A 25,491-nucleotide genomic window follows, 5' to 3' on the forward strand; every position below is an offset into this window, starting at 1 on the left:
TAATTAAAAATGAAATTCTGACAACACTTTTCATTGTCCACTTCAGGCGGCCATGTGCTATATCCACATCTCAGCCCTTATAGCAGAGTCTCTGAGGAGGAGAGGTGAGCAGCTGCTCGTGGCCATCAGTATTTAAGCAATCCCTGCTATCAATGTGCGCCTAATATCAGTGTGATAGTCTCTTGATTTTTTATTTAGCAAACGTTGCATAAACAGCCTTCCTATAGAGCTTTGGTTTACATGCTGTTTGACCACTGCTGCTCAGTTGTTGTTTGTTTTCAGTGCTGCACTTCATTATGAAAATTTGCTCCTAGCTCCTTCCTGCCACTTGCTTTATTTCCTTATAGTGTGAGTTTTTGTGGCCTTGTCATTAGATGCTTTCTAGCTGATTGTGCGTGCATGCTGGCGTAGAAACATGACTTACAGTAGATGCATGGCTGGAGCGCTTGCCTTCGCTCTAAGTTTGAAATAGGGGTGAGCAGTGTGAACTAAATTATCATTACAGTATGGCTAACTGGATATAATGTTGACAGTATACTGTATATCATAATCTGGCTATTTTTACTGGAAATTCAATTAACGGCTGTGGAAAGTTTATAAATGCTGCTTCATATCACTTCATTATCATTCATTACAATCTAGCAGAATCTCTTGCACGGTGCATCCCGTCATACTGCTCAGCCCTAGGTTGTGAGTAAACCTGTGTTAAACCTGATGCCCCTCTGCAAATCACAGGTTACTGGAAGTCTGAGAAGGGTCGGATCTCAAGTGTGAGCAAAGAGGGAGCCTGTGGTAATTAACTCTAGCCCCCTTACTAACTCCCCGCGATGGAGAAAGTGAGTGCACCTCCCGCCTGCCCCGTCCTGTAGTGTCCTTCACCCCTTCAGGGGTCCCAGTCTGTCTTACTGTCTAAACTATAAGTTATTATTATTACAGAGCTACTTTTAAAGCAGCTTAGCTTAGTTTACCTCAACCCTACATGTCAGGTCAGTTTTGTTACTGTTTCACAGTACATATTGTTTCATAGCAGCTTTACAGAAAAGTTTGCCACACTAAGTGAACCAAAGACAAATGTGGCAAGGAACAGATTCCCTAAAAATGTCTAGGTTACATACTTGGCCTTTTCCAGAGGCTTAGCTTTACATCCTTAGTATGGAAGCAGATTAGTCTCAAATATAATTCACGCAAAAAACACGATTCACACATGCGTAGACAATTTCACATGCATGAAACCTAATTCACGTACACACCAGAGTGAGAGTGCATTCAAGGAGAGTAGTTTTGCACATGTTCAGATGAAGTCACAATAATGGCAGAAGCTTCCTTTGTTTGAGTCTGCGCGTCAGAAACGGAAGTGCTAAAAAATCGCTAAAAATGGGCTTCACTTGTCTCAGTTGAGTTCCAATTGGGTCGCTGTGTCCCATTTCTTTTACTGTCTATGGGATTACTGATGTAAAGGCTTAATTTCCGTTCTAATTAATCCATATCGCGCAAAAGGTGCGCAGAATCGTGCTCCTTGAATGCACTCTCAGTGGCTTATGATATGATTGTTTGAATGGTAAGCTCGCATCTGATTGGCTAAAGAGTACGACAGACCCACTTGGGAAGAGAGCTCTGCCAGGAAAGTCTCAAAAACACACACACACAAATCCCGAGTGGATTCGTAGTAAATGACGATTTGTACATTCAGACACTCGTACATTTTAAACATTCAGAGGTTTTTGTGCACAGTTGTATATCTACGAATTGTGTTTTGCATTTGTGAAATGCATTTTATGAATATATAATTTTATTTTTGCGCATGTGAATTGCTTTTTGTGAATTTTTTTTTTTTTTTTTTCTTCACGCACGTGAAATTTTTTTTTGTGTGTACGTGAATTAGGTTTCATGCATGTGAAATTGTCCACGCATGTGTGAATCGTGTTTTTTGCGTGAATTATATTTGAGACTAATCTGCTTCCATACTTGGTGCTCAGTCAGTCGGTGACAAAAATTATTTTCTTATTCACTGTTCTTGTCTGTTTTTATGAAAATACCAAAGATTGATGAGTTGTTAACAGATGAAGTGATGGATAGATAGTTACAAGATGCATAGATAAATTGAATGAGTAACATACTCCCTGTGTTTGTGCATGGACCTGCAGGTTCATTCAGTATGGGCTGGGCCGCCTTCATGAACATCTCTCCTAATGTGAAAGAAGAGGGAGCGATGAAGGAGGACGCCGGCACTCAGGACACTCCGTACACAGAGGTGCAGTATCTCTCCACACATCTCAGAGGAGCGAGTGTTTATAATGTGCTGAGTGACCTCTCTGTCCTGTAGGACACTCTGGTGGAGCAGCTGGAGATGTGTGTGGATTACCTCTGGAAGTCTCTGAGAGGTACGAGCTCATCGCAGAGATCAACAAACCTGTGATAGCTGTCTTCGAGAAGAGACGAGATTTCAAGGTACTTGGTCTGGTTATCAGTGGACTGGTAAAAAACACAAGGGACGTGTTGAGTGAACTGTATGTTGTGTATGGTCCTGTAGCGGTTATCAGAGCTGTACTACGACATTCACCGCTCGTACCTGAAGGTGACAGAGGCTGGTGAACTCTGAGAAACGCCTGTTTGGACGCTACTATCGCGTGGTGGCTTTCTATGGACAGGTGAGACACGCAAACACTTGTTGTTTCTTAACTCACTCATATTTCTGCAGTCCTGATACAATCTGCAATTTTTTTTAAAGAACAGCTCTGCTATCACATGTTGACATTAACAGATTTATTCTAATATGTTATTTTTTAGGTTCATAACAACACTGGGGAAAAATTTATTCTTCGGACAAACTTAAAAAATACTCTAAATTATATTTAATCAAATATATTTATTTTCCCAAAACATATAAAGAACAATAATAGACCATATAAATGGAATCAATATATTTTCTTTAGACGTAAGCCAAAATTTTACTTAATGTAGATCAATATACGGAATCAGTGTATTTTCTTTAAATGTTATTTTTCATTTATATCAATAATCTCAAAATTTGCTTAAATGTTGAATTTTCTCTAAAACTAAAATCATTTTGTTTATCAATGTTTACAATTGCAAAAACCTTCGAAAGACTTTAGTGTTTATTGTGATGTCCTTTTAAAATATGCATCATATTCTCTATTATGTACTACCAAAAAAATCTGCACGTCTCTGGTGTCAAGCCAAAATAGCATTTCAACTAAATTGTTTAATTTTTTCTATGAGGAGGGTTATTTACTTTTAGACAAACTGATCAAAACCGAGTCATACACACCTGATTCAGGCCATCAGCTCATTAGTAGAGACTCCATCGCTTAGATTGTTAGGTTTGATGTCCCACTTTATATTTGGTTTTTTTTTTTTGAATATTTCCTTATAAGCTGCACTTAAGAGGATTTTTACGTTAAAAACTTCCAGAATTTGGGAAAAAGTGCCATTATTTAGCCCTCTGATTTGAACACTTTATTTTAATGGGTGCGTCTCTTTTGAAGGCCCACCATCTAGTTTAAGTAGTCTATGCTAATTTTATATTCCACTGCTGATTATTGAAAATCATTTTAGCGCCACCAAGTTATCAGTCGTGTAGCAAGAGTCAGTCTATAGCAAACATTTTTTAATTTGTCAGTGGACTCATGTTGCAACATGATGTTTTGATGTGAGAAATCAATCTTGGTTTGTGAATAGGCCTTTAAACCTGAACAAACTTTAAAACTGACATAGAAAAAATAAAATAAGGTAGCAAATAAATACAAACTGATGTGGAAAATCAAAGAAATGAAAACTCAAATTCACATGACTATTATGAGTTCACTCAAGCTTTATTATGCCAAGTATTTGAAGGCAAACAAATATTTTTTTCTGTTCCCCTGGGCTCGTATCTCAGAAATCAGTGTGTTTAAACACTCTCCTGTTCTCTCCTGTGTGTCGTGTATATATCAGGCAGTGGTAAGTTCGGTTCATTTAAGTCTTTTCATGGTTTAACACTCCTAATCTATCCCTACATGCTAATAATGTGTGTGACACGAGTCTCACAGGGTTTGATCCCGAACATGATCGTTCTCCTCTGCAGATCTAATCCTGAGCATTTATACCGTGTGTGTACATTGTGAGTGTCTTCAGGTAAATCAAGGTGTGTTTCAGACAGAGACTGAATCTAAATGTGAAGTTAACCTTCATTACAAAAGTTGAGTTCATTGTGCTTTGTCATTTTAACAGCGTGTAGCTTTTACTGTTGTGTTAACAATTGGGTTTTGATCCACATTATTTCGAACACAAGAGCAGCTATTTGTATCTTGAATGTGCGAAGTGACATTCGCTTCTAGTTATTTTAGCTGTACAAAAACAGTCTATACTGCTTGATATTGACAAGAGCAGCTATTTGTATCTTGAATGTGTGAAGTGACATTAGTTTGTAGCACTAATACACTCAATACAAAAAGTTTTACCAATTCACTGTACTTTGTTAGTCTTATATTTATTCATGCATAGCTATAATGAATCGAAATCTCACACATTAGGGAAGACACTTTGAAGGATTGATTTTGTGAAGAGATGATAAATGGTGGATAATAATAAGTAAGCTGGTGACAAAATGAATGTTTTTTTTTTAAGGTATAGTTTTTTTTTTTGACATTATCTTGATTTGAAGGGTTTTTGACCTTTAGGGCAAACTTTATAACCTTATTAAATGCGTGTGTGATATTTCATGACAATTCATATATGTATTAAATATATGCAATTAGAATAAGACAGTATAGACACAAGTCAAATTAAATTAATATGAATATAATCAATGTTGCCACATACATACATTTAGATGTAATTACACAGACCGTTTAATGCAGCCCATAGATGCCATGAATGCATTTACACTACATTTACAAGTGCATAAATATGTGACCCTCGACCACAAAACCAGTCTTAAGTGTCTTTTTTTTTTTAAATTTTGGAACACTATACATAATCTGAAAGCTGTTATGATAGGACAATATTTGTCTGAGATACAACTATTTCAAAATCTGGAATCTGAGGGTGCAAAAAAATCTAAATACTGAGAAAATAGCCTTTAAAGTTGTCCAAATGAAGTAATTAGCAATGCATATTACTAATCAAAAATGAAGTTTTGATATTATTTACAGTAGGAAATGTACAAAATATCTTCATGGAACATGATCTTTACTTAATATCTTAATGATTTTTGGCAAAAAATAAAAATTGATAATTTTGACCCATACAATGTATTTTTGGCTATTGCTACAAATATACTCCAGCGACTTAAGACTGGTTTTGTGCTCCAGGATCACAAATTAATGATTTTTGAGGAATATAAAATATACTGAATACATAACTATGAAATTATACTTTAAGTATGAAACTAAAAGCCACCAGTAGGTGGCGACAAGTCACTGTCTTAATAAGTGAGTCATTGATTCAGTCATTCAACCAATTCGTTCAGAACGGCTGATTTCATTCAGGAATAAAGCTTGCTCATATCAGAAGTGTGTACTAGTATACTTCTCTCACTGTTTCTGCCATATAAACACACCAAAATCCCCAGTGTTAATTTAACACTCTGAGTGTGGACTCATATAAACTCTGAAGCAGTGTTAAAAGTAACACTGAAGCAGTGTTAAAGTTAATAAGATAATTAGGTGATTAATTGAGTGATGATTTACCATTATTGAAGACACCTGATGTTAACAAGCAGAATCACCAAAGAATAAAATCACAATTTGTGTGTCACCATTATAGTGGTCAGTGTTTGCTTTAGTTGGGATCTTGACCCTTGACTTTTTAACTTTAAATTTTGTTTGGCTGATGTAACATACTTATAACAGACAGATACGCCAAGAGTGAAAGTCATCAGGTGGTGATGATTATGTTTTAATGTAATCATTATGTGCCTTGAATCATTGAACTCATTCAGAGTCTTTTCTCTGAGTTATATTTCCTTATAGTTATAAGTCTGTATCTGCTATACATTTTGTAAGGGTCCCTTGCAAACTGTTCTGATTTCTTTTTCAAGATTCATTATTTTAGGCAACACACAGAAATCAGAATCAGTGTATGAATCTCAACAACGGTTGACAAACAGCATATTCAGATAAACAGACCAACTCTGAACATCACACAAAAACTAAAATACTAAAAAGTCACATAAAAACCGGCAAAAAATGATGAGTTTTTATTGCTTATAACATGCTTTTTTGATGGTCACCATTTGTTGTGATGCTCACGCTGATTCTTGATGTCTGTGTGTCTAAATAAAAACGTATTTATTTATTATATAGCTGTAACTTTTAAAAAACATCTGTCTGATTAGGCAAAAATGCAAGGTCTTGTATTTTTCATTTAACTTATGTAATAAATAAAACCAATCCAACTCAAGTATTCAGATCCAAAACACAACCAACAACACATGACCACATTTCCTCTGGTTTATCTGTCTGTTATAACTCAGTTACCACAGCCACACAAAACCTAAAGTTAACCACTTAAGGGTCAAGATCCCAACTAAAGCTAACACTGACCACTATAATGGTGACACACAACTTGTGATTTTCTTCTTTGGTGATTCTGCTTGTTAACATCAGGTGTCTTCAATAATAGTCAATCATCACTCAATTAATCACCTAATTATCTCATTAAACTTCAACACTGCTTCAGTGTTACTTTTAACACTGCTTCAGTGTTTATATGAGTCCACACTCAGAGTGTTAAATTAACACTGGGGATTTTGCTGTGAAGATATGCTAAAATAGTAATAGTATACAAGTATGTAGTACGAATTTAACAACTGTCTTTATGAATGGTTGAATCATTGACTCACTCGATTCGTTCAGAAACACAGAATCTTTCAGGAATGGAACACCACTGTTGATCAAAGATGCAATGATTGGTCAAATCAGTCCATACTGAAAATATTGTATCTAAAATGTACGTCACTTAATATTTACTTGAAGATAACATTGACATTTATTTATTTATTATATACCACTGTATAAAGTATAAAATAAAGATCTTTAAAAAAGGACAGATGAGCAACCGGCTGAAGTCTGTGCTGGTAGATGGACAGTCCAACCTAAAAACCAGACAGATGCTCTGTACTAGACACACTGTAGCTCATGCGCTGTGCTGTGTTCACCAGGGCTTCTTTGAGGAAGAGGAGAGTAAGGAGTTTATCTACAAGGAGCCGAAGCTCACAGGACTGTCCGAGATTTCTCAAAGGCTCCTCAAACTCTACTCAGACAAGTTTGGAGCTGATAACGTCAAGATGATCCAAGACTCCAACAAGGTGTGTCCTGCTGGATCCTTCTCTGGCCTGTGAATGAATCACAGTGAATCTCTTTTATAGTCACTAGGATGACGCCGTTGTTGGCTGTGTTTTTTTCGCAGGTGAATCCTAAAGACCTGGACCCCAGATTTGCCTACATCCAGGTGACCTACGTAGTGCCTTATTTTAATGAGAAGGAACAGCTGGAGAAGAAGACCGAATTTGAGCGCCATCACACAACATCAACCGCTTTGTGTTTGAGACGCCCTTCACCTCTTTCTGGAAAAAAAACATGGAGGACGTGGAGGAGCAGTGCAAAAAAAAAAAACCATTCTGACCAGTGAGGCAAATTAACATTAAATTAAAACTGAAACGACAGGAAAACACCTTTATAGGACTTTCTATAGGATGAAAACAATTTAAAGGTGCTGTAAGCTACTAAAGCTTAGAAAAAAAGAAAAGAAAAGAAAACTGTGACTTTTTATCTGTGAAAAACAAACTTTGAATTATGACATGTAAAAGTCAGAATTGCGAGATGCATATTCATAATTGTGAAATAAATCATCTTTCTATTTTTAATTCTGTGGTAGAAACAAAAAAAACTGAATTTGGTAAAAAAAATAAAATAAAAAAAAATTCTGTCTTTATATAAGTCTGTGGTTTGTTTCTACCACAGAATTAAAAATAGAAAGATGATTTATTTCACAATTATGAGTCTGCATCTCGCAATTCTGACTTTACATGTCATAATTCAAACTTTTGTTTCTCAGAATATAAAGTAAACTGATGTATTGTGAGATAAAAAGTCAGTTTTTTTTTTCAAAGCTTTAGTAAAAATCTTACTTTCAAAATTCAGACTTTTTTTTTCTTGCAATTCTGAGAAAAAAAAAGTGAGAATTGTGAGATTTAATAAACTCAGAACTGTGTAGGATTGGGAAAAATCAGAAGTTTGTGTTTATATCACAATTTTCTGTTTATGTTACAATCCTGAGTTAACATCTTGAATTTCTGGCTTTATATGTCTTAATTATGTCTTTTTTCTTTCAATTGTGAGAATTGTGAGAGTTAAAAAAATAATATCCAAGAAAATAGTCAGTTTATATAAAGTTTGTCACAATTCTGACTTCTTTTTCTCAGAATTCTCAGTAAAAAAAGACAATTGTGAAATATAAATACAGATTTGCAAGAGGGAAAAAAATCTAAATTGTGAGATAAAGTCATTATTTTTTTAATCCCATGGTGGAAATGGTAAGCATTGTCAGGCATTCAAGAGCTTCTGCTCGGCTTCACAACTGAATTATACACTCTGCTTCTTTCAAGAGCCTATGAGGCAGAAACCCAGCAAGCATTGTGTTTGTTTTCAGGCACTTTGAAGCACTCAGTTCCCTTCTTTCTCTGTTTTCCTATTGCTTTTAGGACATTCGGCTGTGTAAGCCATTGTTGACAGCTGGATAATTACAAACATTTTGCAGCCTTCCAACTCATGAAAAGCACTCTACTATACTGTACTGTAAAAATCTATCAGCCGCTCAGTTTCCAGCATGCCATGTCCAGTATGGACTGCCCGCTGTTAATGCGAAAAATGACCTCAAAATGCCTCAGAACTTTCTGATTGGCTAATCAAACCTAACCGTGGCCTACAGTCACTGTCTACAGAGACTAGGACTCTCACAGAGACTGTGCGACGTTATTTCACTGTTTTATTTTAAGGAGGAGGATTATTTTCTGCAAATTATTCCAGCACTTTAAATTGATTACATTCCAATACAAAAGTAAAATGGGTGTTGAAAGGCATTTCATGTTGGTTTCGGAGTGCTTGTGTGTGAAGTGAATAGCACAACAGGCCATTGTAAATACAAAAATATATGGATATATTGTCAGAAGCACTGACCTAATTATGGCCATTTTGTATTTTTGACAGAATGGATATGTGTTTATTTCTTTGCAAACCTGGCAGATATTTGATGTTACAGACCCCTTTCTTCAAACACGCTCAGATCTGTGCTGTCTGTGTTTGTTCTGCAGCGAGCTCTAGTTTTCCCTTCTTGAAGAAGCGTATCGAGGTGTGGAGCAGCAGAGCACGGAGATGAAAACCCCATCGAGGGTGGCGATCGACGAGATGAGCCGGAAAGTGTCTGAGCTCAATCAGCTGTGCAGCATGGAGGAGGTGGACATGATCCGGCTGCAGCTCAAACTGCAGGGCAGCGTCAGCGTGAAGGTGAGCCATGCTCTGATCCTGCGTAGTGTGAGCGGATGTGCACCTCTTCAGCCATATATGATATTAAAGCGATAGTTCACACAAAAATGAAAATCTGCTCGTCCCCAGGGCATCCAACACAAATTATGCTTTTTTTAACTTCAGCCGTATAATGCATGGCAATGGTAACAAAATCTGTGAGAGTAGAAAAAACATGCAACAAACAAATCCAATTAAACCCTGCGGCTAGTGCCGATACACTGATGTGTAAAGACACAAAACAGATCAGTCTGTGCAAGAAACACACAGTATTTATATGGCTTTTTTTACCTCTTATTCACAAACTGTTAGAACTATATCCTGAGCAGCAGTGTCTCGTCTTTCTTCTTCTTGCTTGCTTTATGGTGGATCGCAGACTTATAAGTGCATTACCGCAACCTATCTCTCAAATGGACCATTAACACTATCTCAGTGATGGAGTACTCGAGTCCTGGACTCGGACTCGAGTCCGACTCGAGTCACTATTCTTTGGACTCGAGGTCCGACTCGGAGACTCCATTCTCTGGACTCGTGACTCGACTTGGACTCGCGGACTGATGACTCGTACTTGAGACTCGGACTCGAGGATATATAAAATCGGACTTGAGCATTCATCACGTTGTTTTTGACTAAATATGTTATAAAAAAATTATATAAGGTGTTACACTTTTCCTGTTTCGTGCCCAAGACCGGCCGGGATCTATTTTTTCCCCTCACAGACACTGCTACTGCTCGCTCTCTTTGGTTGACAACACACTCACTGACGTCTCTCACTTTACGCTCGTGCATGTCAGATCAGATTATATGATTTTTTTTTGCCTGTTGCGATAGTCACTGTGTCAGATGGATGACGCAATTTTGACTCCTAAAATCCTGTGGTGTCGGGGAACAAGAAACATGTCAGACTAACCGTTACACGTTGCTTTCTGACCAGTCGCGTGCCGTCACACACACACACACACACACACACACACACATTCACTTGAACACACAAACGCACTCACGCTAAATCACTCGGTCACTCACACACAAACGCGCGCGCGCTCTCTCTCTCTCTCTCTCTCTCTCGGCATATCGTATTGATTTTTACGTTTTTAAGTATCTTTTAAAATACAGTGTCCTGTTAAAATGCACGTTTCTTTTTTTTCGCTGAGTGTATTTCTGTAATACAGTGTTAATGGATTAGTTCACACAAAAATGAAAATTTCCTAATCATTTACTCCTCCCAATGCCATCCAGGATATCCATGGCTTTTTTTCTTCAGTGGAAAATAAATTATGTTTTTTAAGGAAAACATTTCAGTTCTTTGAAGGTCCCAGAGTGGAGACATGTAGGCACTGGGAGCTCGAGACTCGACTCAGACTCGAATACGGGACTCGAGACTCGACTCAGACTCGAAACTCTGGTAATGGTGACTCGACTTGGACTCGACTCTGACTTTTCTTTGGTGACTCGGACTTGGACTCGGACTCGAACACTGTGACTCGAGACTCGACTCGGACTCGACAGTTGGTGACTCGACTACAACACTGCACTATCTATAATCTCGATTAGGAGTGTCAATGGTCCATTTGAGAGATAGGTGGCAGTAATGAATTTATGAGTCTGTGATCCGCCATAAAGCAAGCAAGAAGAAGATGCAGGCTGCTGTGAAGCGTTCACAAGAGTTCTAACAGTTCAGACATTGCGTGAATCCGTGGTAATAAATGATATAAATACTGTTCAGTTTTCTTGCACAGACTGATCGTTTTGTGTCTTTACACATCAGTGTATCGTCACTAGCCGCAGGGTTTAATTTGGATTTGTCTGTGCATGTTTTTTTTACTCTCGCAGATTTTGTTACCATTGCCATGCATTATACGGCTGAAGTAAAAAATCATAATTTGTTTTCTACTGAAGAAACAAAGTCACGTACGTCTTGGATGCCCTGGGGGTAGCAGCAGCCATAAAACATCACATTTTTCATTTTTGGGTGAACTATCGCTTTAAATATAATGTGTGGTATCCTGAAATACTCTTTCTGTCATATTGCAGTTTTCGTTATTTTTTTTTTTGTCTCCACATCATGCATTTAAAATTGTTTAATGCACATCTAGCCATTTCTAAATCCTTACATAAGTGACCCCATATGCAAATGCTATATATATATATATATATATATATATATATATATATATATATATATATATATATTATATATATATAAAATATTTTTTTTTCTGTTTTTTCTTCATATGTGAAATACATTGCCATATGAAATAAATGATTATATTTAGAAATTAAACAATTTAATGTATTAACATATATTTAGTTTTAATGTTTGTGTGTGTTATACATATTTGGTCATGTCATGTACATGTATATCCATCCTAAAACCTGCTTTGATATTATATAAGTAAATATAAAAAAATAGACATGCATTTAAAAATGTATTACATAAACATATATATAAAAACATACATAAAGATTTTTGGTATATATGTTGTCTTAATAAAGCTGCAAATATAAATAAAATTGCTACATATAATACCATATAAAAAAACAATATAGGTATTATTAACATATATACATATATAACTTTGTTATGATTATTTTATATATGTTATAAACTTCATCTACCCAGAGAATGTGCATATGTGAAACTCATACATCGCCTTGTAGGTAACATATATAGCAGATTCACTCTTGATATAGAGCAATATATGTCATAAAATATATCACATTTCCATAACTCTGGTAGCACTAGCATTAGCTATTCTAGCATCTTGACTAAGACTGTGGAATAGGAAGGTATTTCATGAATTTGTGTGTTGTTTTAGGTAAATGCTGGGCCCATGGCCTACGCCCGAGCCTTCCTCGAGGAGAAGAACGCCAAGAAATACCCAGACAACCAAGTCAAACTCCTGAAAGAGATCTTCAGGTGCTTCTGCGTTTTGTTTATTACCTAAAACTGTATCAGCAGTCTTCTGTCAGCAGACGGAGCTGAAGGAGGAGACAAAGTAAAGATGAGATGATTATTATCATCTAAGGAATAGTTTATTAAATAATCTTAGTTGCGTAGGTTTCCGCTCTCAGACTGAATGGATTTAAAACACAAGACAAATGTATGATTGCGCTCTTGAAGCAAATACACACAGGTTGCTACAACAGTTTTTCGATGCTGTAGTGACTGTGATCGTGGTTTGTGTGTGGTCCTGCAGGCCAGTTCGCAGACGCGTGTGTGGTCAGCCCTGAAGGTGAACGAGCGTCTTATAAAAGAAGATAAGCTGGAGTATCAGGAGGAGATGAAAGCTCATCATAAAGACATGCTGACCGAGCTCTCCGCCGTCATGAACGAGCAGGTCAGCAGCCACACTTCTCCATCAAACACCACTCTTTCCTCGCCATTACGTGTTTTTTCTCTGAAATATGTGGTAGGGGGCGCTATTACACATCCTCTGAAAGAGTACTGAATCTCTGGATCAAAACACAGGTGAAAAAAACTAGCAGAAGCACGTGATCGTGTAAATAACTCGATTATCAAACATTAAGCAGCTTATAAATAAAACCTGGCTGAATTTACTGAATCAGGAAGTGGTTTAGGACTGTGAAGCTCCGGAGGTGTTGATGGAAGTGATCTATGTTTTAATCATCGATCTGAATCCCATCTTTGTAAACAAAAAGCTGAGAAAATCAGTTTTTGTCAGTGTTGCTTTTTTAGTGAAATTTAGCCTCATTCAAGTGTTGACAGAAGAATGCATGAAGCTAGAATTAAACGGTTTGTTTTGTTTAAAAGCAAAGGTTCAGTACTGTTTTTTTTTGTAATCCTTACCCACATTCAGGAGTGGATATGAAAGTTAAATGCATGTTAAATGGTAAAACAAAACTTTTTTTTTTCTACCTTTTGCTTGTAAGTTGTTACTTTGTGTGTTAATGGCATGTTTTTTCTATATTTTTAAAGATCCTGTACACAAGACAACCCGGAACAGAACGGCATAGTGTCATCTGAGCTGCCAGTGAGTTTGGGAAACTGCTCAGACATTTTCATCCAACATTTTCTGACTAGAGGGAGTGCAAAAACTGTTGATTTTAATCCTGTAACATAGACAAAAAGGAAAGGATTTGCAGTTTTGTGGACAAAGCAGAATGCCGTGTCTGAGTGTGTGCTACACAGGCAAACTTACACACACACACTCAAACACACACACACACACACACACACACACACGCATGCGCACACACACACACGCATGCACACACACACACACTCACTCACTCACACACACACACAATCACTCACACACACACACACACACACAATCACTCACACACACACACAATCAGTCACACACACACACACACACACACAATCACTCACTCACACACACACACACACACTCACACACACACACACACACACACACACACACAATCACTCACACACACACAATCACTCACACACACACACACACACAAACACACACACACACAATCACTCACTCACACACACACTCACTCACACACACAATCACTCACACACACAATCACTCTCTCTCACACACACACACACACACACACACACACACACACACACACACACAATCTCTTCACACACACACACAATCACTCTCACACACACACACACACACACACACACACACACACACTCACTCACACACACACAATCACTCACTCACACTCACACACACACTCAAACACACACACACACACACACACACACACAATCACTCAAACACACACACACACACTCCAATATCTTCTGAAGAGCTGAGGTACATCATCACATCAAAGATGCCTTTTCTCTAGAGCCTGTTCTTTTCAGGAAGCAGTGACCTTAAGTAACTCGACTAAGCCAAGCGTTCCTTGCTTTCTGCTGTTTCACTGATGTCTGAATGCTGCCAGGCGTATGCTCATGTGATCGTGTCATAACAGTGTTGAACACATCTCTAGTCCCCGAGTGAATGTAAAGCTCCTAACAGTCTCAGCGCATCTTCATTTTACAAACGCAGATGTGCTATTTTATACATTTTCTAAGATTGACAGTGTTTTACTGTACTGTTGTAAATTGTAAATAAGAATAATTAAAATTTCAAATGTTTCTTTTTATATATTAAAAGATGATATATGAATTGTTTGTGTCGGTTATTAATGCAGAACATTGATTGAATAAAACCGTTAACGTCCAAAACCGAAAAGACACAAAACTAACGAGATGAAATACAAACACAAAAATAAAACTTCATGCCTGAAAATGTGCACTGAATTATCAGTATACAATCTGACACTGATGCAGTGTTTAGTTCTTTACGTTTTAGGTTTTTGTTTTTCTACAAAAGATGCATTATTGTAAAAACAGCCAAACTACTGAAAACAGTTTAGCACTATTATTCCTTGTTGATAGATAATTATGGAGTAAATTTACTATATGTTTTTATGCAATCAAACATAATGTGTTTGAAATTAAAGCTATTTTTAATGTAAAAAAAAAAAAAAAAAAAAAAGATTGCAAATTGAGACTAACCTCTCTGTGCAAATGTTTATTCAGTGTGCTATTAGTATACAGTACTTCTTTTTAATTAAAAATAAGAGTATACTTTTTAATCTACATTTTATGTGCTTAATCATAAAAAAAATTATACTTATTTATAAGTACAGTATTTGTTCAAGTATTACAAGTACACTTGGCTTATAGCTGTGTTTAATTTTTTCAGATCCATTCACACCAATGACAATATCTATAATGATAACAATATTAAATATATATGTATATATATATATAAATATAATTATAATTTTAAAGAACATCAGAATCCTATACAAGCTCAGTTCTACCACTGAATAAAAGTAAAAAAGTAATTGTGACTTTTTATCTCACTTAAAAAGTTGCGGTTACCTTTTTAATTTTTTATTCAGTGGCGGAAACAAGCTTCCACAGAATCCAGACCACAACTGTAGCGTTAATGAACAATATCACAGGAATCACTTTACAGTGCTGATGAATAATAACCATGCATGCCTTGTATCGTTATCGTTTCTGGCCTGAATGAGGCGTTACGGTTTTGTCAGTGCACACAGGCTAGACAGTGTAGAGAGGTGAATATGCAGCTAACAGACGCTACACCTCCATATAAAACCGTCCAGCAGTAGTTTGATGTGTTGGTCAGATGAGCAGCTCATTCTAGTTTCTCGTCTCCCTCCTCCACGTCTTTGAGACTGAGCACCTCCAGCGTCCCCTTCCCTTTCGTCTCACAGCGGATCAGCTCATCGATGTCCCGGAAACAGCCCGGATCTATCAGACACACCTGGAGAACAGGAAACACCATTACCTCAACTCAAACACTGAGAATACATATACATAAAGTGACTGAATAAAAATCTAATAACAAATACACTGGCAGGTAATTCTGATTTCTGATTTTCATCACATTACATACGAAATATCAAGAGTCATCTGCAAACAAATGCTGCTAGAGCTTTTCTCCAGACTTAGACGTTCTGTTAGTTTTTATTTGAAGTCCAGACAGGTGTGCTCGCAGTATAAACACCATGTTTCACAGAGTGTGATGAGCAGAGAGTCTCAGAAAGTTGTTGTACTTATTTTGGAAAATAGAGTTATTGCTTCATGTTTAGAAACCTAACAAACGTCATGCTTGTGCTACATTTCCACCACAAATTAAAAAACAACAACAACTGTAATTGATTTTTTTTTCCTCGCAATTCTGACTATTTTTCTCTGGAAACAATTCAGTTTTTTGTTGTTTTCTGCCACAGAAAAACATAGAATTGCAACTTATCTTGCAAAAGAGTTGCTGTTTTTTTCTCAGAATTTTAAATTTATATCTTGAAAAAGTCAGACTTGTGAGATAAAAGTCATAATTTGCCTTTTTTACTGAGCAGTGGAAATGAGTGTGTGTGTGTGTGTGGGTGTGTGTGTCTGTGTGTGAGTGTTTGAGTGTGTGTGTGTGTGTGTGTGTGTGTGTGTGTGTGAGTTTGAGTGTGTGTGAGTTTGAGTGTGTGTGTGTGTGTGTGTGTGTGTGTGTGGTGTGTTTGTGTGTGAGTTGAGTGTGTGTGAGTTTGATGTGTGTGTGTGTGTGGTGTGTGTGTGTGTGTGTGTGTGTGTGTGTGTGTGTGTGTTTGAGTGTTTGTGTGTATAATAAACCTGGTGTGTGTGTATTTGAGTGTGTGTGTGTGTGTGTGTGTTTGAGTGTGTGTGTGTGTGTGTGTGTGTGTGAGTGTTTGAGTGTGCTTGAGTGTGAGTGTTTGAGTGTGTGTGTGTGTGTGTCTGTGTGTGTGTGTGTGTGTGAGTGTTTGAGTGTGTGTGTGTGTGTGCGTGTGTGTGTCTGTGTGTGTGAGTGTGTGTGTGTGTGTGTGTGTGTCTGAGTGTGTGTGTGTGTGTGTGTGTCTGTGTGTGTGAGTGTGTGTGAGTGTTTGAGTGTGTGTGTGTGTGTCTGTGTGTGTGTGAGTGTTTGAGTGTGTGTGTGTGTGTGTGTGTGTCTGTGTGTGTGTGTGAGTGTTTGAGTGTGTGTGTGTGTGTGTGTGTGTGTGTGTGTGTGAGTGTTTGAGTGTGTGTGTGTGTGTGTGTGTGTGTGTCTGTGTGTGTGTGAGTGTTTGAGTGTGTGTGTGTGTGTGTGTGTCTGTGTGTGTGAGTGAGTGTTTGAATGTGTGTTTGAGTGTGCTTGAGTGTGTGTGTGTGTGTGTGTGTGTGTGAGAGTGTGTGTGTGTGTGTCTCAGTAATATGTGAATGAATGATCTGATGAATAAACTGTCTCTGAAGGCTCTCACCATCTCCAGCTGCTCGGTGAAGTCCTCGTTCTCCACCGTCTTTATCAGCGGTCTGAGCTTCTCCTTCAGTCTCTTCCCGTCTCTGGCCGGCAGCACGAAGCGCAGCCGCATGTGAGCTCTCTGAATCTGAATGGACTGCTGCAGCTGCTTGATGACCTCCAGAGCCTGCTGCTTAGTGCTTTTGTTGGCCTTCACGGAGAAGTGAATGTCCTTCATGGCTCTCTCGATCAGGATCACTGTATAGGGCCGCTTGGTCTCGGGGTTCACACATTTCTCCGCCACAATAGTTGCGATGTCACGAAACATGTGCTCCAGCTGACTCTGCCGCTCTCTGTCTGACACCTGCAGCTCTCCTTTAGCTAAGATCTGCACACGAATCAAAACCACTCAATCATGTAGAAACCTGTGTTCGTCAGATCAGATCACAGATCACAGAACTGACCTGTGTGCACGCTTCTGTCAGGTCCTCTGTGCCGAAAGCGCTCGACAGGTCGTCTCTCTCTTCGCCACCTGACCCTTAGACACATTCACAAACACCGTGTGTGTCTGCAGGACTTCATCCAGATCCTTCTCCCTAAAACAACAACAGCACAGTCACAGAAAACGACACACTGTGTGACAAAGTGCTTGTGTGAAATTCCCATTATATGACATTACAAATACTGTAAAGTACTGTAAAAACATCACTATTATAATAATCTCTAAAATAAAGCTCTTCAGTTTACATTGAACTTGACACTGTATTAGCATACACCAGCAAAGACATGCAATAAAAAAAATCCTCAGAGAGTGTTCTAGCGCTATTTCAACACTTTTAAGTCTGTGTTAGTGCAGCTGTGATAACAGACTCAACACAGCACGAGCACGAGATGATAACATCCTCACGCGCCAGATCTCCAGCTCATCACTTTTGTTCTTGTAGCAGGCTATTTCAAACCGCTTCCCGGCTTTCTTCATCCTCACCACGGCAACATTAGTTAGTCTGATCTGGTTAGTAGGAGTGAAGATCGACATGTTTGACAGTCCGCAGGTTCGGCAGGTTCTTCGCGTCTCTCTTTAACCGCAGCGCCGCCTGGAGGACTGGAGACACACAACACAGTCTCGCGTAGCCAGAGCATCATACTTAATTTGTTTATTTTGTTATAGGATTTCCTTTGTTGGGTTTATAAATTATTTTAAATTGTTTTTACTTCACTGAAAAAGATAAAATGTACTAAAATCGCAAGGAAAATGTGTAGTGACATATCTAGGAAACTAGTTTTGATCTAGTTTTGATCAATCTCCCCTTGTATGTGTGTGCAGATCCAAATGGTCATTTTCTTTCTTTAGCCTTTTTGCCTTTGATTTACGTATTTCGAAGTAGCTCCCCCCTCTTTGTTTTTTTTGTTTTTTTTTAGTTTTGCTTTTTTTTCTGTTTGGTTAGTACATTGTGTATATTGACAACATTTGTATATACGTATGTGTATTCTCTTTCCCCTACGAGAGTTTTTGTATGTTGTTGTTGTTTTATTTTACTTTTTGTCAATAAAAAAAAACACTGAATTTATATGGCAGCTTTCACTGGCCAAGCCCCGCCCATGAGGCCGTTTGATTGACATGTCAAACAACCAATCACAGTTCGTTTCGTTCAGCGTCATGTTTCGGAGCGTGGAAATGTCGCCGGTGTGTAAAACTCTCAGGCATATTTTAAATACTTTAAATATTTCACACCCTTTTGAAACTCCAGAGTTTAGTTGATCCTGATAAGCGCTTGTCGTCACTGTTGTAAACATTGAAATGTCCCTCTTTCATGAGGGGGTTTGGCATCACTGCATCTTCGTTTCTGGACAGAACGTTAAAGAACGAGACACACGTCTCCCGGAAATCCTGTAGAATTCAACCAATCCGGTGACGACTTCGACACTCCTGAAGTGTTTCCACTGTTGTGTGCCATATGCATCAGACATACACGGAACGCATCTGCTGCATACAAACATCTGAGAGACGTCATGCATTCCAAATCATAAACATCTTAAAGGTGCAGTGTGTCATATTTAGGAGGACCTACTGACAGAAATGCAATATAATATACATAACTATGTTTTCAGAGGTGTATGAAGAAGACCTTATGTATGTATTACCTTAGAATGAACCGTTTCCATCTACATACACCGTGGGTCCATTCACACGTGTGGTGTAGTGTTATATCCATTTATGATGTAATTGCATATTGACTCCACTAGAGGGCCACCTTGGGGTTGACTGCAGAAGGTTACCGGGTTAGACGAGTTGGACTGTGGCTTGCATGAGCGGGTTAGCAGCAGGAGCTGCTTGTGTTCTGTAATAAATATGTGGTTCTGAGTTATAACTCTCCGTGTACAAAGTCTGTTGGATACACTGCAACAGAAGAAACACTACATGGTGTCAGAAGAGTCGTTTCACGAACTCGAGCCTGCGTTTTACAGCACTGAGACTTGACGTAAATAGTAAGCTCATCCTGACTTAAGTGAGTCTGCCATAGTATAAAAAACAAAAAAAAAAAAAATATTCCATGGATCTGTTTAGATTACCACCTCCATTAATCCTGTCGTGGAATACAGGTGAAAACTGGAGAAGATGGATACAGCGGTCTTTCAACATTTACATGACTGCTACAGGTTCAGATTCAAAAAGTGAAAAAAAGGTAAAAAATTGCCATTCTCCTTCATGCTTTAGGAGAGGAGGCCTTAGAAGTATACAACTCACTGTCTATTGAGCCACATGGGGAGAATGAAACAATACAAGATATAGTAACTGCACTGGAGAAGTATTGCTTACCGAGAAAAAATGTTGTTTTCGAAAGGCTCCAGTTCTGGGCCTACCCCATGCCTGATTCGATTATCATCGATAAGTATGTCACAGAACTAAAACAAAAGAGTAAGGACTGTGAATTTGGCTCAACGGAATCTGACATGATAAGAGACAAGATTGTGTTCAGTATCAGTGATCAGCGTTTAAAGGAGAGGCTCTTAAGAGAAACAAACCTGACTTTTGGAAAAAACAGTGGACATTTGTAGAGCAGCAGAGGCAGCTAAAACACAGATTCAAGCAATGGGAGAGCAGAGTTAAACTGTTCGTGCCATTAAAAAGAAGACAAAAGATGCAAAACAGAACAAGAGATATGAAAGAACATCATCTCAACAGCACAAAGCAGATTTGTTTATCTGCAAAAAGTGCGGAAAATCTCACCTTCCACGACAGTGTCCAGCCTGTGGCGCAACATGTCATGCCTGTGGAAAACGTAATCACTTTGCCTCAGTGTGCATGTCTGAACAAAAAGACACAAAGCCTAAACACAATAGAAATGTCACTGTTGATTCATTATTCATCGGGTCAGTTGAACTAAAAGAGACCCGCGGCTCTGTACAGAAAGCATGGTACATGGATGTAGACATTGGAAATGTGACAGTGAAGTTCAAATTGGACTCTGGAGCTGAAGCCAATATTATACCTCTCGACATTTATCAATCTCTGCACAAAACAGCATTGTTGCAACCGACTTCGACTATGCTGGTGGCGTATGGTGGAACTAAATTAAAGCCAGAAGGTGTGGCCAACCTTCAGTGTGTCACACCCAAAGTGCAAGTTTGCTTACCCTTTTACATCACCAGACACTCGTCCATTCCAATACTTGGTAAGGAAGCATGTGAACGGATGCAACTGCTAAAAAGAGTTGAGACTGTTGTAATCAACAACTGCATTCTACCTCCAAAGAGGAGCTGATAGCACAACATCCGACAGTTTTTGAAGGGCTCGGTCAGTTTCCGGGTGAACATCATATTCATGTCGATCCGAAAGCAATCCCAGTCATACATGGCTGCAGAAAAATTCCCTTAGCAGTGCTGGGCAAACTGAAGGACACACTGGATCAGCTGTTGCAAGCAGATGTTATAGCGCCAGTCACCAAGCCCACTCCTTGGGTCAACAGCCTTGTTGTCCCTGAAAAAAAGAATGGGTCATTATGAGTATGCTTGGATCCTCGTGACCTAAATAAAGCTGTTCTTCGTCAACACTTCTCTATTCCGACAACTGAAGATGTCCTGTGCAAGCTTGCTGGAAAGAAAATTTTCTCCATCTTTGATGAAAAGGACGGCTACTGGCAAGTCAAACTTGACACTGAATCCTCCCTACTATGCACGTTCAACACACCATGGGGTAGATACAGATTCAAACGTCTACCATTTGGTATCAAGTCTGCTAGTGAAGTTTTCCAGCAGTACAATAATGAAGTGTTCGGAGACATAGGCGGTGTACACATTGTAGCTGATGATATGATTGTTGCAGCTGCCACAGAACAAGAACATGATGTCATTGTTGCTAAAATTATGGAGAGAGCAAAAAAACACAATGTGAAATTCAACCCCGACAAGATCCAGTTCAAGGTGAACAATGTACATTTCATGGGCCATGTGATAACTCCACAGGGTGTGAAAGCAGATGACGGCAAGATACAGGCAGTAGTAAGCATGCCAGCACCCATGGACAGACAAGCACTGCAGCGTCTTTTGGGCATGATAAGATATCTTGCACCATTTATTCCAGGTGAGGCATCTCTCACGGCTCCTCTCAGACAGCTGTTGAGAAAGGACATTGCATTCCAGTGGCAACCAGAACACGACGAGGCACTGTCTGCAGTCAAAACAGCACTGACCAACACACCAGTTCTCAGGTACTACGACCCCAACACAGCACTCACCATACAAACAGACGCATCCAAAGATGGCTTAGGATCATGTCTGCTGCAGGAGGGGCAACCAATAGCATATGCGTCCAGATCTTTAACGGATACAGAAAAGAACTACGCCCAGATTGAAAAGGAGCTAATGGCGATTGTCTTTTCGACCAAAAAGTTCCATCAGTATGTGTACGGACGCAGTGTGAATGTCCAATCGGACCATAAACCATTGGAGGCTATCTTCAAGAAGCCACTGAGCAAAGCACCAGCGAGACTCCAACGTATGCTCTTACAGCTACAGAAATATGACCTCATTGTCCAGTACACGCCTGGTAAGGACATGTTAATCGCTGATACACTGTCACGTGCTGTCGCTCACGGCCAACACACAGATACAGATGATCTCAGTGATTTAAGGGTCATATATTCACTTGAAGCAAGAGAGGCTCTCAGTGAAGAAATGCTGAAGCAGCTTACAGAGGCTACTGCAAGAGACAGTACACTACAGTTGCTTGTGAAAACACAAAAGACAGGATGGCCGACACATAGAAAGAAACTCAGTCCCTCAATTCATCAGTTCTGGCCTGTCAGACACACTGTGGCTGTGCAAGATGGCATATTGCTGGTATCAGTCAATGAGAACAGAGATGTTGCAGAAACTACATATCTCACACCAAGGAATGTAGCGCACAAAAGCACATGCCAGAAAATTTCTGTATTGGCCTGGGATGACCAAACACATAGAACAGATGGTTGAGATGTGTCCAACATGCCAACAGTTCCAGCCCAGGAACCAGAAAGAGCCACTCATCTCTCATGAAATCCCAGAGCTCCCCTGGTTAAAAGTAGCTGCCGACATCTTTGAAATCAGAGGTCAGTCATTTCTACTGATTGTTGATTATATGTCAAAGTTTCCTGAGGTGATGAATATCAGAGACAAGACAGCGCACACAGTAATTGAAAAGATGAAAGCAGTGTATGCTAGGCATGGCATTCCAAAAGAGCTGGTGTGCGATCACGTACCCTTTGCTAGCTATGAAATGAAGACGTTTGCTGCAGAGTGGGGGATTAAGCTGACACACTCAAGTCCCTCCTATCCTCAGTCAAACGGGCTGGCGGAAAGAACAATCCAAAACGGTCAAACAAGTCCTAAAGAAAGCGGAACAATCAGGGGTGGATCATCACCTTGCTCTCCTTTCACTGAGAAATACTCCGATCACTGGTATGTCCTACTCACCAGCTCAGGTTCTGATGGGAAGAGTTCTGAGGGGCACCTTACCAGTGTCCAGTGAAGTCCTGCGACCAACTACTCCCAAGGGTATTCATCAGGCACTCCAAACCCTGCAAAAGAAGCAAGCGTGTCACTACAATGTGGGAGCAAAAGGCCTTCCAGAACTGCATGCAGGAAATACTGTGCACATTGAAACAGACAGGGGGGTGGCAACCAGGTCTTATTGTTTCAAAACGAAATGAGCCAAGATCAAATAATGTCGTCAATAAAGCAGGACGACAGTTCCGCCGCAACAGGCGCCACCTGAGGAAAACAATTCACAAGCCTACAGAAACATTTGATCCAGCGGGTGAGACCCATGACGATACACACTCTCACATCCCACAGGCACATGAAGTGACAGATCAGCCTGTACAGTGTGTGCCAGAGCAATCTGTACATAACAGCAGCACCACAACCACCAGGTTGTGGTCCGTGAGGTCGGGTTGTGAAAGTTCCTGTGAGGTTTTCACTGCTTATGGACTACTGTATGAAAGTATGACTGTACGATATTTGCCTAGTAATTAAGGTTAAGCATGTTTAAGCTCTGAAACTGCTTATTGGACAAGATGGTTTGCTATAATTTCAAAATAAAATTTTTAAAAAAAATTGTTTCTAGTTCATTTTATTTTCCCAGTTACGAGGACTTTAAGATCTATATCCAGGGTTCATATGCGGTTTATTGCTTGTATTTTGTTCTTTGTGTGTAACTAAAAAAAAGGAGGAGTTATGGTGGTGTAGTGTTATTATCCATTTATGATGTAATTGCGCTTTGCATATGACTCCACTAGAGGGCCACCTTGGGGTTGACTGCAGAAGGTTACCGGGTTTGATAGACGAGTTGGACTGGTGGCTGACGAGTTGGACTGTGGCTTGCATGAGCGGGTTAGCAGCAGGAGCTGCTTGTGTTCTGTAATAAATATGTGGTTCTGAGTTATAACTCTCCGTGTACAAAGTCTGTTGGATACACTGCAACAGAAGAAACACTACAACACGGAAGTCGTCATTTTGCGCTTCAAAAGTAATTGTGACTTTTTATCTCACAATGCTGCCTTTTTTCTCAGATAATTCTAATAATAAATCAGCATATTAGAATGATTTCTGAAGGATCATGTGCCACTTTATACTGAAGTAATGATGATGGAAATTCAGCTTTGCATCACAGAAATAAATTATATTTTAAAGGATATTTAAATAGAAACCATTATTTTATATTCTAATAACATTTTGCAAGATTTCAGTTTATTTTTTTATTATTTATTTATTTTTTTTTGCATTTTGGATCAAATAAATGCAGCCTTGATGCGCAGAAGAGACTTCTTTAAAACACATTACAAGTCTTACTGATCCCAAACTTTTGAACGGTAGTGTGTGTATATATAAAGTACATTAAAACATTAACCTATATTTGTTCAGTTTGATCAGCAGTTCTTTAATTAATTAGGTTGACTAATAATAATAAATAAAAAAATAAACAAAGTGTTCAAGCAAATAGTTTTGGAAACAAGTGGACGTGTACATATCAGACTTCACACATGCAATTAAACAAACAAAAACAACTATAATAATTTTCTAATTTTGCGACAATATATAATACAGTGAGAGAGCCTTGTTGAGAATTTATAAGAAAACATTTGGTTTCACCTTGTTATATTTTTGCACCCTAACGAGCGAGGAAAGACTGCTGCGGATTCATTGTGTCATGCAGATGATTGCATAACCCTCACCCTTAACCCGCTGCACTTTGAAATCGATGAGTTCATGTCGCATATTCTGCATTACACAGCTTTCCTTTCGAAGCGTCTACTGCAGCACAGGGGGGTTCAGGGTGATGCAAACCTTACTCGACATTATTCTACAACACAGCGAAATAAAGACACACTACTACATATATGAAACAGTGAATAACAATCACTACAGACACATGTGACAGTGTTTACTCACGTAAATAGGCACAGATTCTCAAACACTGGTCGCCTCCCCCTCCTCGGCGGGATGGACGGGTCGCGCGTGAAGCAGGAGAGTTCCGCGTCTCAGAAGACGCTTTCAGCGCTCACAGTGAACAGGTAAGAGCTCTCTCAAACTCGCGTGCTTTAAAACTATCTTCTAGAGTTGGCACCAGCCTAACAATCAGCTGAAGTTGATTAGATATTTTGCCATGATTTGCGGGGGATGAGTTAGTTCTCGGTTTTATAGAAACCTGTAAAGACCTCGCACCTCTC

At 39.0% G+C, this 25,491-nt stretch overlaps 2 protein-coding genes and 1 pseudogene across 2 annotated transcripts in view; 2 read left to right on the forward strand and 1 right to left on the reverse strand.

Annotated features, from left to right (window-relative positions):
- Positions 1-12,490, forward strand: part of LOC109090197 (dedicator of cytokinesis protein 10) — an 89,737-nt gene extending 77,247 nt beyond the window's left edge. The window contains 15 exon segments of the mRNA XM_042770714.1: positions 47-104; positions 736-794; positions 797-836; positions 2,145-2,251; positions 2,324-2,371; positions 2,374-2,448; positions 2,531-2,584; positions 2,586-2,648; positions 7,163-7,309; positions 7,411-7,521; positions 7,524-7,604; positions 7,607-7,628; positions 9,314-9,349; positions 9,352-9,506; positions 12,344-12,490. Coding sequence (XP_042626648.1) covers positions 47-104; positions 736-794; positions 797-836; positions 2,145-2,251; positions 2,324-2,371; positions 2,374-2,448; positions 2,531-2,584; positions 2,586-2,648; positions 7,163-7,309; positions 7,411-7,521; positions 7,524-7,604; positions 7,607-7,628; positions 9,314-9,349; positions 9,352-9,506; positions 12,344-12,472 — 1,185 coding nt within the window. The 3' untranslated portion in view covers positions 12,473-12,490.
- Positions 12,491-15,190: 2,700 nt separating this feature from the next.
- Positions 15,191-25,334, reverse strand: LOC109076000 (annotated as a pseudogene).
- The window catches only part of LOC109055553 (NADPH--cytochrome P450 reductase-like), a 76,329-nt gene continuing 76,024 nt past the window's right edge, over positions 25,187-25,491 (forward strand). Inside the window, 1 exon segment of the mRNA XM_042770756.1 lies at positions 25,187-25,335. The gene's annotated coding sequence lies outside the window, so the exon portion shown is untranslated.

This window comes from Cyprinus carpio, chromosome A15 (genome assembly GCF_018340385.1).
Source record: "Cyprinus carpio isolate SPL01 chromosome A15, ASM1834038v1, whole genome shotgun sequence".
NCBI lineage: Eukaryota > Metazoa > Chordata > Actinopteri > Cypriniformes > Cyprinidae > Cyprinus > Cyprinus carpio.